General features: G+C 37.6%; 1 protein-coding gene across 2 annotated transcripts in view; it reads left to right on the plus strand.

The window, feature by feature from the left end:
• The window catches only part of AOX1 (aldehyde oxidase 1), a 41,208-nt gene that overhangs the window by 9,733 nt on the left and 17,024 nt on the right, over positions 1 to 14,451 (plus strand). For both annotated transcript variants that reach the window (XM_018071855.2, XM_018071856.2), the window contains exons 11-22: positions 52 to 203; positions 437 to 530; positions 3,073 to 3,182; positions 4,031 to 4,215; positions 5,366 to 5,528; positions 6,419 to 6,511; positions 8,493 to 8,662; positions 9,952 to 10,078; positions 10,371 to 10,493; positions 11,690 to 11,786; positions 12,724 to 12,848; positions 14,264 to 14,397. In XM_018071855.2, coding sequence (XP_017927344.2) covers positions 52 to 203; positions 437 to 530; positions 3,073 to 3,182; positions 4,031 to 4,215; positions 5,366 to 5,528; positions 6,419 to 6,511; positions 8,493 to 8,662; positions 9,952 to 10,078; positions 10,371 to 10,493; positions 11,690 to 11,786; positions 12,724 to 12,848; positions 14,264 to 14,397 — 1,573 coding nt within the window. The remainder of the gene's footprint in view (positions 1 to 51; positions 204 to 436; positions 531 to 3,072; positions 3,183 to 4,030; positions 4,216 to 5,365; positions 5,529 to 6,418; positions 6,512 to 8,492; positions 8,663 to 9,951; positions 10,079 to 10,370; positions 10,494 to 11,689; positions 11,787 to 12,723; positions 12,849 to 14,263; positions 14,398 to 14,451) is intronic.

A 14,451-nucleotide genomic window follows, 5' to 3' on the forward strand; every position in this document is an offset into this window, starting at 1 on the left:
CAGGGGATAAAGCAATGCACACCTTACATTTTCATAATCTTTTGGTTACAGGGCTAACTCTGGGAGCTGCCTGCAGCCTCTCTCTAGTGAAAGACATCTTGACAAATGCCATCTCAGAGCTCCCTGAAGAGAAGACAAAGGTTTTCTGTGCTGTCTTGCAGCAATTAAGAACTCTGGGTGGAGAACAGATACGAAACGTTGCTGTATGTTGTGCATTCCTTGCAGTAATTTGAAAAAATTGTAGTAAATATGTCCTGACCACATGTAAAACTTGCATTTTTAATTTTGATTTTGCTGTGAATTTTCTATCAATACCTCTTTTTTGAACTTTCAATATAAATTTATATATAGTCTGCACATTATGTTGTTGCTTAACATAAAAACATGAAGGTGATAGAGAAAGGTGACATAAATCTCTTTTTTTTTTTTTTTCAAGTCATTAGGTGGAAACATCATAAGTAGAAAATCAACTTCAGACTTGAATCCTGTTCTGGCAGCCAGCAACTGCATGCTCAATCTGGCTTCAAGAGGTAGGAGGAGATAGCCTGTCTCTGTAGTAGTGCCAGAGGTGCAGGATCCTATTGTATGGGGGGAAGGGAAATAAGAACAGGTGAGAGTTTAAGGAACCCTTTTCCCACTCTTATACAAGATCACATCTGCAAGAGAAGCAATTTGCAAACAAATAACATGTTAAATATTCCCATGTCAAGGGTAAGCATTCAGACCAACCAGATCACATGTACTTCTGTCGGCAGTGAATTACTGTAAGCACTCATAAAACCTTCCAATTTGAGTAGCTGTGTACCATCTTCTCACCTCCCTGTTAGGTTTTTTTCCTTTAATTGTTGCTTTGCCCTGGTTTAAAATCATCCTCTGACCCTGAGAAGATTCTGGCTTTTCATTCCTCAAAAGAACTTACTTCTGATACAGGAACCCCCATGCAGCACCTTTGTCCTTGCCTATTTCCTCAGTTTTCTTCCATCTCTGTGTATATATTCCCCTTTTCCTACTTCTTTTCTTGTGCACTACCTTTGGAAAGTTGATGAAATTACTGGTAAACATGAGCTATCTGGTGGCTTGGAATTGCATGCTCTCCTAGGTGGCTTATGTCCTTTTTGTCCTAGATCCAGAGTGAATCTTGCCATTTCAGAACATGTAATTCTCCAACTAATACCCTGAAGGACATGCTCTTTAAGGATTGTTTCTGAGACACAATTTCTTAGAACAGATACACAAAAACTTCTGCTGTGTGATTTCCATGACTTCTTCCTGCATGTTTTGTCACTGAGAGAAAAAATACTTGTCAGAATATCATTCTGACAAGTGAAAGTACAAACATTTTTATCTTCTTACTCAGCAATTCTAATGATGTACCTACTTATTTGAGTGATGGATAGGATAACTGACTGATATCTCTTTCTGTTAACCTGGCAGAACTTGGCTTCTGGGAGAGGTTTTTATGCATTTTCACAGGTTTTTAACATCGTTCTCTACCAATGATAGTCAGTGAAACACAGGAAAAGTGGATTGCCAAGAAAAGGAGATTGCAAAAGCACTGTTAGTTGTTGGTATTTGACTTAAATCACAGTGTAAGAGAAAATGCACGGTCTGAGATCCTGGCAGGGTCACAGGTGGGATTGGACAATAGTCTTCATGTATGTAAACAAGTCTACTCTGGATTGAATTGCAAAGGCAGAAATCCAATGCTACTATTCTTAACAGTGTTACTTTTCAGATTCATGCTTCAGCAAAATAAAATTCCCTTAGCGAAGATTTGCTGTCACACCAGTTATATTTGAGGAATGCAATTTTAATGCTAAATGATATTCTAGGATGAACAGGTTATAGTGTCATCATCAAGCATAACATGAGGAACATGAAGAAAATAATACTGTAAATCAGCCAATCGTGAAGTATCATGTTTGTTGAATGTGAGGGGAGTATTGCAAAATGTGAACCTTTTAAAAAAGACACAGAGGATTATCTCATTACAGAAAGTTTTGGGATAGGTCAGGGTTATTGCATGATAAATAGTGTCTACTACTAAGAAATCCTTTATTTAAAATTGCATTAGACCCCTTATGTAGCATGTGAAAAGTACAGAAGACACAGAAGATGAATAAAAAATATATTTTTACTTCATCAGCCAAACACCCATGGTTAAGTTCCACACTGTTGAGTCATCGTGGATTTCCATCTGTACAATGTTCAGGCCTCTGTGTTCTTGCAGAACAGCAATGCTACTTGACAGTTGTGATACTGGTACAGTTCCAGTCCTACCAACAAAGCTCCTTGAGCCAATGGAGCTTGTTTAATTATTAGAATCAATTATATGTGTTAAAATATTGCATTTCTGAAAGGCCTGCTAGCTTAACTGTGGAGTGATACTGGCAAACCTGATGTAGCATAGATGAAGTTTAAGTGTTCAAAGGGCTCTTACAGTCTTAGGTTCCTTGCAGAATTTCGTTCTCTTCCCTTCTGAAAATTTTAACTTTAATAGTATATATCATAGAATAACAAATATAGCCAATTTCAGAATGAACTACAAAAAGAGAAAGGAAAAAGCAACAGCATTTATTCATTTCTGGACTTGTAGAAATGTTCAGAATCTCAGGGGAAAGAAAAAACCAACAAACAAAAAAAGAAATAAACCCAAAACCTAAACAACAAAAAGATCAACCTCCTGATATTTTTTCACTTTTGCAGCAGTTCTTTCTTGCTCAGTTTTCTTCCTCATTCTTTATGTTTTAGAATGAAAGATAGTGACAACAGCAGCTGCAGAGATTTGGAACAGATTAACAGGAGTGGGGATGGGATCATTGGCAGTACTGGAAGGGAGGATTATGGAATTGGGATTGACCTCTGGGCACTTTTTTAGGAATCTGGTGTTATAATGTTATGGAAGATGAATTTGAATTTATAAAACATATTATTGATAATTTGTCATGTAAGCTCTGTAGTGATTAGGTACTCAGGAAAGTGGCAGATATTTCTTGCCAGTTAAAGTATCATTGATATATGTTAATTGCACAATTGTATAGAAATTTCTGTATTTTGGGATTTTTTTTTTAGGAAGAAAACGACAGATCCCTTTGAGTGATATTTTTGCACATGGAGTTAGTAACAATACCATTACACCAGAAGAGGTCTTAGTCTCTGTCCATATCCCCCATTCAAGGAAGGTAAGTTATTAGTTTCCTTTGATTTGCTTTATGCAGAGTTAAAGACTATGAAATAAAGAGCAGGAAGGAGCATAATCCTCTCTTTAAACTAGCCCTGTTACTGTTCGTGTTCTGAATTCTTTACATTTATTCACTTTCAGCTCCACTTTCTCCCAGTTTCAGCCAAAAAGTACAACTCAGCAGGTAGCCAGTGATGATATATAAAGAGTAGTATTCAGACAAAATTTTGCCCTAAAATGATGAGGGCAATAGCAATTGTCTAGACCCTCTTATTTAAAGGGGTCCTGGACAAGCTGCCGTTGTCCTCACCAGAGCAGGCTGCTCACCTGTGATATGGCTGGCATCCTCAGGTCATCTCCTGAGGATTTTTCTTTAAAATGGGATAAGAGTGTGAAGGTGCACGGTGGTTCGATAAACGTTGCTGAACTGAATAGTAGCCTTTTACTGATACTGTGTTTGTGAGAGTGGGTATGGGATCTTATAAGAGAATCATGGGTCATGTCATCTGAGTGCTGAAGTTTGGTAATACTTTGAAACCTCTAAATTTTTGGTGTGTTATTAATACAACTCCACTCCACAAGGTCCCTGTCTTCCAGCTGTCTACCATGAAAAAATCTAGGTCATCTGAACTGTGTAGGTGATGGAGGATTGGGTATGAGTTGCTAGAAAATCAAAGATGGTAAAGCTACTGAAAGGCCCTGAGAAGAAGTGCATAGTCTTGAATGCTCAGGAAGTTGAATTTGTGGTCTTCATTTTTTATTCTCTTGCTTCACATAGTGCAATAAAAAGTTCCACCTTCAAATGCTTACCTGTCTGTAAATACTTTACTTGTGTCTGATCTTGCTCAGGGGGAGTATGTCTCTGCATTTCGACAAGCACCAAGACGGGAAAATGCTCTTCCAATAACCAATGCTGGGATGAGGGTACTTTTTGAAGAAGGTACAGATATAATAAAGGATTTAAGCATTTTCTATGGAGGTGCTGTGTCAACAACAGTCTGTGCAAAACAAACCTGTTGCACACTTATTGGAAGGTAAAATTTCTCTGCCTTGTCTATATCTTTGAATAAATGGACTTTTAAGCCTTGGATGTACTACCTTGGAACAGGAAAGTACTGAAAGATTTCACTTGCCTGGCTGATACCTCGTATGTTCAGGTGAATGATCTGGCCAAGCCTTAATGATGACTTTTCAGGATTGTTATGTTTTGGAGTTTGCACATGAAGTGCAACTCTGGTGCAGTGTGCAGAGAGAGATGAGAGATGAGCTGTGAGATAGGTGGATGAGGTAACATCAGTTAGTTATGCATCTGAACCCAAGTACTGGCAATTGATGCTGTATCCCATACATTTGATAATCCCCTCTTACCAGTGTTCTTGAGTCCTTCAGTTGGGCTCTAAAAGATACAAAATTTGAGAACTTCGGATGTGCCCAATAAAGTTAGAAGCGCAAGTCAAGCCTTCACCTTTCCAATATCTCTTCATCTACAAGACTCTGATAATCTCTGGAATTAGTCCCTGACTTTCCCTCCCAGTTTGCAGCACCTCTACATGTTTCAGAGGAAAAAAATTGCAAATAATTCAAGCAACGTAAAACCAACACTAAATGCAGTCCCAGTGGCCTTTTTTACCATTTAATATGCAACTGTTTCACTAGATAAGTGCTCATTATTCTTTTGATGCTTTACATAATTAAATTTAGCCTAACAGACTAATATTTTCATATCTAGGGTTGTGTAACTATGCAGAATTAACAGTGCTGAGATTCTTCAAGACCTTTTTCAGGAAATGTAACAACTAATCATATACCTTGAAAGTATCTACAGTTTGCATCAATATTGTTATCTTCTTCCCTTCAAATGTAGGATAGTATCTGCAGAACAGTAATACTCTGCAAGACTGTTAATGCAGCTTTAAAGCTGTAATAGGGTTTGTTTAATTATTTATTGGTTTATTTAAAAAATGCTGGGATAACACTTAATTCTATTGACTTAAGGGGGCTCAGTTCTGTGAGCAGTGTTGATCTACACTGTTTTTCAAAATTGCAGGCATTGTTAGAATCAATATTTTGGCTTCATTGTGAGCAGGATTATGCCTGTAGTCCATGGTACAAATATATGACTGCAATTTGTATTTTATTTTTTTTTAGTCCTGGTCTGATTGTATCTATTATTCTTCCTAACAGACACTGGAATGAACAAATGTTGGATGAAGCCTGCAGACTAGTCCTTAAAGAAATTGCTCTTCCAGGCTCAGCCAGTGGTGAAAAAATAGACTATAAGAAAACTTTGATAGTCAGTTTTTTCTACAGATTTTTCCTGGAAATATCACAGTCATTAAAGGCAATGGTAAATTAGTTCTCCATGTCTGCTTTTGAGCAAGCAAATAAAAGGGTGGGTTTTTTTCTTCTGTTGGTGCTTGCAATTTGTGCAGTGTGCTAAATATTGTCTTTGGGGTTCAGATGTACAGAATAAGGTAAGTGTTTTACTCTTAAAGAGACTGATGGAGAGATACCTTTTTAACTTTTAGGCATTCAGATCGCTTTACCTCGGACATGAGGCTTTAAAAGACATTTGAGCAATGTTAGTGCAACAATATATCAGTATTGAGCTCCCAGGCCCAAAGAAAATATGCAAGAGATTTTACTCCATCTGTCTGTAGTTCAAAACAGAAATAGATGGTATAGAAATACAGGCTTTGGAAAACCACTGTAGGTGTTAAACCAATTCTCCTTCTCATGTGAGTTGTTGACTGGGAGATGAGGACACTAAAATTTCATTTCCCAGTACATTCTGGGTGTAATTTACTTGCTTTTGTCTTAAATCTGTTCTTAAGAGGAAAAATATCCCTTTTACATTTTTCTTCTTTTCTTCAAGGCAGTGTTGCCTTGAGCTGTTTTCTCTAAATTGCCATTACCAGGTAATTGACTATTACCAAGACTGTAATCTGGAGTGATACTGTGCCAGTTTGGTTAGACCCCAGAAAAAAGCTCTTCTGTCTATCCCTGCTTTATGTTGCTTACCTTAAGCAAGCATATTTATTGAATCCAATATATTTTTAAACACTATTTAGTGAAATCTAAAAACTCTACGTTGTTTTAGAATTGTTACTTTAGAGCCTTTCTAGTTTGAGCCTGGAAGGAATTTCCTATATAGAGACTTGGGTGATTTTGGTTGTTAGCTTTTTTATTTGGAATATACAAGATGTGAGTTTTAGTACTAATTCAGTTCCTTTTCAGGATCCTTGCCACTTCCCTGGCATACCCATGGAATATAGGAGCGTCCTAGAAGATTTCGAAACCAGAATGCCCCACAGTATCCAAATATACCAGGCAAGTGATTTCATTCTAACCTTGTTTTGTGCCTTACAAGACTTGGTAAAAAGTCAAGGTTCAAGAATGACCCTTGGTGTGAAGCTTAGGTACAGATTTTCCAAGGGATTGGAGGGAACAGGCTTTTAGTGGTTGATTTTAACTGTATCTCAACTGGAAAATCCATGTTTATAAAAATAGACTCATATGGGTATACTCACTTCTTCTAAACAGTTCTCCAAAGACAAATATGCTGAGCAAACTCCATTGTCAGACTGCTTAAATCTGTATATTGCAGTGTGCAAACCAATTAGAAAGAAATTAGGAAAACCCAAAAAAGACTGAAAAGCCCGAGTATTGTATATATATACTATAATATCACTATAGTATTATTGTCTCAAGATATGCATTTTTATGATCTCAAGGGGGGCTCTTGGGTCTTACTGTAGATTTAGGAATTAAGATGAAATGTGATGGCTGTCTGGTCAAATTAACACGAGTATCCTAAATCAGCACTAGAGAGCAGCAAAGAACACAAATTGTGTTTTCCGAGCTCACCCTTTCAACTAGATCATGGTGAAAATGCCCACAAGGATTTTTGATATTTTAGTACCCTCAATAGGCAAGAAAAAATATCCAGTTTTTGAAAACCTAAAGAAAAATTAAAATCAAAACTAGTTACACATTTATTTATTTATTTGTTTGTTTGTTTGTTTTTGGACATTCTTTAGAATAGCTTTAAATCTTTAAATTTGTTCCAGTTGTTATCTGCAGCTTCCTTCAGAGTCATTACTAAAAAAAAAAAGACACTACAGACCATAAAAGAGGCCAAGATAAAGGAACTAGTTCTTTATGGCTTTTAACAATTTATTCCCCAGCTGTAACAAAGTGCTGAAACAATAGAAATTGAAATTTTTTTTTTATTCAATCAATTGTCACTAACAAAATTTATAAACCCATGAAATCTGGTTTTTTCCACTTTAAAATTTATATCTAGCTTTTGCAAGGTCCTGTCTTTTGTCTGGACTCTTTTAACTGAACATTATTAAGCTTTTAAAATTAAGAGGAAAAAAAGAATGCACATGCTGAGATCTAAATACCTGGTCATTCTGTTGTGGAAAAGTTGAGGTGCTTTAGCTGAGACATCCGTTTGAGGAACTTTGGGCAGTCAGGAGAAAAGTGTTTGTTCTTGGCCTTGAGCTGATAGCAGACAGTGTGCCAGAAAGTGCAGGAGGTAGAAATGTGTAGCCAGAACACTTGTGTGCTGGAAGCTTTAGAAGAAAAAACATATAAAGTTGTAAGCAATTAAGTCATTCTAGATACAGAAAAGGAAAAAGTTGGGGCGAATACTGACTAAAAAATGGGAAAAGTGTTCTGGAAGTTGACAAAAATTAGTTGATGTGGCACAATTAACTGGCAACACTGAATTAACTTTCAAGAAAAACTTAGCAAAATAAGATTAATAAGGCACTAAATTCATACACAGGTACAAGGAAATAAAAGTGGGAAGAAAATATTTAAATAACATTTTCTCACTGATTTACATTGATCAGTTACAATCTTTCAGTGAGGAAGAAAAATTCTAGAAATTGCTGCAAATAGCTCAAAATACACTACCAGACACTGAAAAAATTCAGAGCAGAATCTTGTGAGAATAGCTGAGAAAATTCTTGAAGCTTCATGACACCATTCGGTAAGAGAGGAAACTGTAAAAGTGCTGGGTTTATCACTTTGATATAAATAATTAAGGAAAAAAACAATCCAAGTAGACAAACCTGTGCAGTGCTCTCAAAAGGCTCCTTAAGAGAAGAAATGGATGAAACTGGAGAAATGCCCAGGAGCAGCAGTCAGGTCCTGCAGCCACATCTGTTTCCAATGTTGAACCAGAAGGTGCTAATATGAACAGGTGTTTGTTCATCTGATTTTCTGATTACTGTAAGAATAACACAACTATTCCTTATTTAACTGTTTGGGGGTGGGGGGATGTCTTTTGACTGTACAGGATGTAGAGCCCAGTCAGTCTCCCCAGGATCCTGTAGGACGGCCCATTATGCACCAGTCTGGGATCAAGCACACCACTGGTGAAGCAGTTTACGTTGATGACCTTCCTCCTGTGGATGGGGAGCTTTTCCTGGCTGTCGTCACTAGTTCCAGAGCTCATGCTAAGATTGTGTAAGTGTTCCCTGTGTATCTGAAGGAAGTGTTATCATGAATTACTGTCTGAGATTTTTAGAGCAGACTATGAGTTATGTGTGTACGGAGCAGCAGGCCTGATAGCCACACTGCCTTGCATCCTGGAAGCAATATTGTTACACTAGTGGAAGGTTCTGTTTGGATTTAAGTGTCTCAGCCCATTTTACTGCACTAGTAAGGTTGAACTCTTTCTGATTCACGAGCCAGAGGCAGCCTAGCTACCTCCACGAAGTGCTGAGCTGTGCAGTGCAAACAGACACCAAAATTCAGTTTTGCCAACATGGCTTCGAAATCTCAGCTCTATCATGAAAGAAGAAAATTGTTCAAAATGTAGGCAATAGTGTTGCAACATTACAGCAACAAGGCAGCAAAGCTCATATGACCCTTAAAGTAGAGGAAGACGGGGAAGAAGATTTTATTTTGTAAGAAAACTATTTTCACTTATGTTTTTAGGCTGCCAAGATACACCTATTCTAGCAATTTGCTCAATGTTCACGCACCAAAACATATATTCAGGTTGTCTAGTAAGGATTAATTATCACAGCTGAGAGGACTGGGGCTGTTAGCTACAGAGTCCTTGTCATATTTCCTGGCTTATTCTTAGGCTAGGGATAGTATGCTGGGTTTGGATGTGCTCTTTCTGGTATCATCAAGGAGCTGACATCACCTCCATCTCTGTGAGTTAGTAGGATTTATTTAGTCTCCTTTGTTTTCTGATCTGGGTTTCCAGAGAAGGTGCCTGTATTTTTGCTGGGATCTGATGACCTGCTAAAGTAGGTGCTACTAAAACATGCCATTCTTGTAGACCTTATGCTGTTCTTTCTGATCCTTCTACACCCATGCATTCCCATTCATTCTGCATTTATGCTGATCTTGCCATTTATTTTATAACTCTCTTCACAAGTCCTCAATTTGTAGATGCTTATTTGTATCTTTTGATATCCATGAAGGCTGTGAGATCTTAGAAAGTTGCAATTGTAGCATCATAATTGTCAGTGATTTTTCCTAAATCAATGCACTTCAGTCAGTCCAATGGGCTAATGATTTCCCTGTTGCATCTGAAGTATTTCCTAGAAGTGAAGCAGGTTCATAGAATTTTAAATTATCTTTTACCTACACTTCTTCACATGCCAGAGACAGAAAGAAAAGATATGTCTGAACTTATGAGCAGATCCCAGTAGTACAAGAAATACTCCTGTGTCTTGTGTTCCTTCCTCTGTGCAAGAGTTTGTGAAACTGAAGAATTACACTTCTCTCTTCCCAATCAGATCTATAGATACCTCAGAGGCTCTGAAAGGACCAGGTGTGTTTGATATCATAACAGCTCGTGACGTACCAGCTGCAAACGAGTTTTACTATTCTGATGAACCAGAGACTATATTTGCAAGAAACAAGGTATAACTACAATCTTTTTGTTACTGATGTTCTTCATTTTAACTGTTTTTCTTCAGCCTTTTATCCTCTTGTTATCCATCTCTGAATACTGTATTTTCCTTGATTCTCAAGTTATACTGGTATTTTTAATAGCTGGTTAGCTTCATGGATGATCTAAAAATACAGAAGTCCTAAATCAAAGAAAACTTCTAAAAAGGAAACATGAATAGTGGTCACATGAAAGAAGAATATCAACAGCACATATGGGAATTGTTTGAACCCACTGTTCTATTACATGATGTGTATTTTACAGGTGATTTGTGTGGGTCAGATTGTCTGTGCAGTGGTTGCAGATTCAGATGTTCATGCCAAACAAGCAGCTGCAAAAGTGAAGATAGAGTATGAAATGCTGGAACCAGTAATTTTAACAATTGAGGTACTAATAATTTCTGTTCTCTTGCTTTTTTATTGTTTGATCTGTTTAATTAACAGAAGCAGCAGTTCACATTCTTCAGTTATTTTTAAGTGTATTTTTTTAAGGAAACAAGGTGAATAAGAACATCCAATTAACCAGTCTGAGTGTCTCCCTATAAATAAATTCTCAGCCTTTTGTCTAATTTTGACCACTATGATAGACAGGCAACAGTCTCAAAAGTATTAAGGTTCCACAAGTTTCACAATAATACGCATTAGAATGCAAAAAAAAACAAAACACAAAAACAAAAACAAAAACTCTTTCACTGTTCCCAGTGAGGAAAAGACAATGAATATGCTGATTGTTTCAAATTTTTTTGGTAGCTACCAGCTGGTCAGCCAACATATGTGTATTGTCAGTTAGCTCCCGATTATCTGTAGCAGTTTTATCTGTTGTCTAGCTTACAAGCTAGGCTGGAGACGTAGGAATTGTTGGGGAAATGTGAAGGGAAAGATGTTAGGGATGTAGAACATTTTAGAAATGTAATGTGGCAGTCATAGGGGAAATGGATTTATGCTGGATTAAAAAGGTGACTAGAGGTAAGGAACGAAAGACACATTTGCAGGGAACCAGCATTAGTTCTGGTAGTCATTTTACAGCTTGTTTCCATAATGTGTGTGTGGTGTAATGGAACAGTCTTCTGATAGAAAAAATAGAAGTAGTCTCTTTTCAAAGACTGGCAAATTTTATTAATATTTCATTAGAAGTGAAACTCCAATGAAGTCTTACTTCAAATAAAACAAATTGTACTTTATGAATAGATTCCACTTTTACTTAGTCCTTGTGATTTCTTCCTCTCTTAATGGTATCTTTGGATGATGCGATTGTGTTCTTATTCTGTGCTGTCTTGGTCACTAGCTACATGTATGACAGGGAAGAGCAGGCTGAATAAACTGAATGCATTTCCTTCAGAAACTGCTGTCATCAGTTACATGAGACACACCAGGAAAGAATTGCTGGAACTGAATACACAAACTCATCAACAATGACATCATCAACATCATCAAAGTGATGAAATACAGTTGCTCATTAACTTTGTTGGCTAGTAGCTCAAATCTCTGAAGAGAATGATGTTTGTCCTGAGACTAAAATGCTGCAGTAAGTTGAGAACCCTAGAAATACTTAAAAAACCATATTTCTCCTTTTCTCCATTACAGGAAGCTATAAAGCACAACTCATTCTTTGAGCCAAAAAGAAAGTTAGAGGAAGGAAATGTTGATCAGGCGTTTGAAACCGTTGATGATATAATTGAAGGTAAACTGCAGAATACACTTGCTGAGAAGTTTTTGATTGTCAGTATTTGTGTTGTCTGTCTGCTCTTTGAGTCCCAGTCCTACCTTTTTTCCATATAGTCACTAGGCCTGAGAAAGCTCTCAATCACTTAGAAGACAGTGTGATTAAACCTAGTGGTCTTGTTGTCCTGCTGCTACATTCAAGTTTTTGCATCCTCTGTCCTTGAAAAAAGTCACAGAATTGTTAAGTTAGAAGGGGGTCATCTAGTCCAACCTCCTGCTTAAACCAGGTCTGGTTAGAGCAGGTTATTAAGGGCCGTGTTCAGTCAGGTTTGGAATACCTCCAAAGACCGAGTTAACACAACCTCTGTAGGCATTTGTTCCACCACTGTTTCACCACTCTCATGCTGATTTTTTTTTTCTTGTGTCTGGCTGGAATTTCTTGTGTTTATTGCCTCTTATCCTTCCACTGTGCATCTCTGAGAACAGTCTGGCTTGCTCTTGTCTACACCTCCCATTAGGCAGTTGTCGACAGCAATAAGATGCCTTCTTAACTCTTCTCTTCTTATGGATGAATAAATCCAGTTCTCTTGGTCTCTCCTTCTACATCCTGTGGTTCAGCCCCATGATCATCTTGGGGGCTTTCTTCTTTACCTGGTCCAGTATGTCCACGTTCTGTTTAATTTATCTATGTTTTGTTTGTTGTTGTGACCACTTGTAAGCAATATTATTCTGCTCTTAATCCAGTTCTGTTGATGCTAGTGGAACAAGACCAATTTAATCCTACAAGGAATTTAATTTGTGTTTTTATTTTAGATAATGCTCCTTCACACAAGAAGTGTCAGAGGATTTGACACTAATTACCATAATTTACATGATGATGAGCTGTTAGTTCTTCTCTGGTTCATTTCTTCTGTCCTATTCCCTCAGTAACACTCATGGTTTTCTCTTTTGATCAGGGGAGATTTGCATTGGGGGACAGAAACACTTTTACATGGAGACTCAGAGTGTGCTGGCTGTTCCAAAAGGAGAGGATAAAGAAATGGATATGTATGTGTCAACACAGCATCCAGCAATTATTCAGGTAATACAGAGCATTCTCAGAGAGAGTAGTTAGACTGGTGACAACAGAGCTTTTTAAATTCAGTTTACAAATCTTTGTTAACCGTTTAGAAGCTGGAGAAACGTGAAATTGTACATTTGGATTGTCCAATAACAGCTGCTTTGTAGTACTGCTGTATTCTGATAAACACTGAGCACTACACTTTGAGGATAAGTCTCTTATTTCCCTTTGAAGAAAGTACGTTGTGCCCCACTATTGTAGGCATGAAAAACTGTGGAGTGCTCAGGTTCCTCCATTCCCATTTACTTTCCACTGGGGTGAGGAGCAATCAGTTCCCTGCAGAGTCAGAACGTGCTGAAGGTTTGATCAACTCTAATTGCTGTAGGTGAGACTGCTGCTCCATGCAGCAGTCTCATAATCATAGATTGGTTTGGGTTTAAAGAAACCTTTAAAGATCATTTAATCCAAACCCGCTGCCATGGACAGGGTTATCTTTCACTCAATAGTTTTTCAAAGCCCCATCCAACCTGACCTTGAACACTGCCAGTAATGGGGTATCCACAACTGTGGGCAACCTGTTCCGGAGCCTCACTACCCTCATTGTAAAAAATTTTTCTCATATCCAGTGTAAGCCTGCCCTCTTTTAAAACCGTGGTCCCTTGTCCTGTCAATGCAAGGATTGGTACAAAGTGTCTTTCTCTGTTTCTTGTAAACTCCCTATATATGTTGAAAGGCCACAGTAGTGTTTCCCTGAAGCCATCTGTTCCTGGCTGAACAACTCCAAGTCTCTTAGTCTTTCCTCACAGGAGAGGTGTTCTAGCCCTCTGATCCCTTTCATGATGGTAAACGGTAGAGTAAAGCCAACATAGCATGTGGTCTACATAGCAACAGCTGTAGTGCAGGAAACTGATGGTATTTCAGACTCAACACTGGCATTTTGTGTTCAAAGCCCACTTCAGCTCCTTTTATCATTTCCATTGTTATTATATTGCCAATAAGTACCATGAAGAACTTTGTGTTCAAGAAAATTATTTGAAGCAAGAACATCCCTAACACTAGCAAGACCTGAGATTTTTAAAAACCAAATAGTTTTATTTTAAATAAAAATAAAATTTATCTTAGTAATAAAAATAATAAAAACTGTATACTAATAAATTTTTATTATCCCTGACACTTCTTACTGTTTGTTTAATGAAATCCAAGGGTATTATTCTTCGCTTCTGTCCATGGCCCTTTCACAGTCTTCACGGTAAAGATTTTAAATGTGAACACTGCTGAGCATTGTTATTCTTTCTTTGTTTTCTAATCTAGGGTAAAGGAAAAATTATGCTCATCTGATAAAAAATAGAAACATCTATGGAACCTTTTTCTAGAAAAGATTTCCATTTCAGAACCTTGGTTCGAGTTGGCATAAAATATTAAAACTGGTTTTACAGGAGATGGTAGCTGCAAGTTTAGGTGTTCCAGCCAACAGGATCATGTGCCATGTTAAACGAGTTGGTGGAGCATTTGGTGGGAAACTTGTGAGAACTGGCTTACTGGCATCAGTTGCTGCAGTGGCAGCAAACAAGTAAGTGCAGTACGTGCATATTTGGATATGAAATGAAAATGGGGTGAACAAGTT

Source organism: Manacus vitellinus, unplaced genomic scaffold, assembly GCF_001715985.3.
Source record: "Manacus vitellinus isolate BGI_N305 unplaced genomic scaffold, ASM171598v3 scaffold_20_pilon, whole genome shotgun sequence".
NCBI classification, from domain to species: Eukaryota; Metazoa; Chordata; class Aves; order Passeriformes; family Pipridae; genus Manacus; species Manacus vitellinus.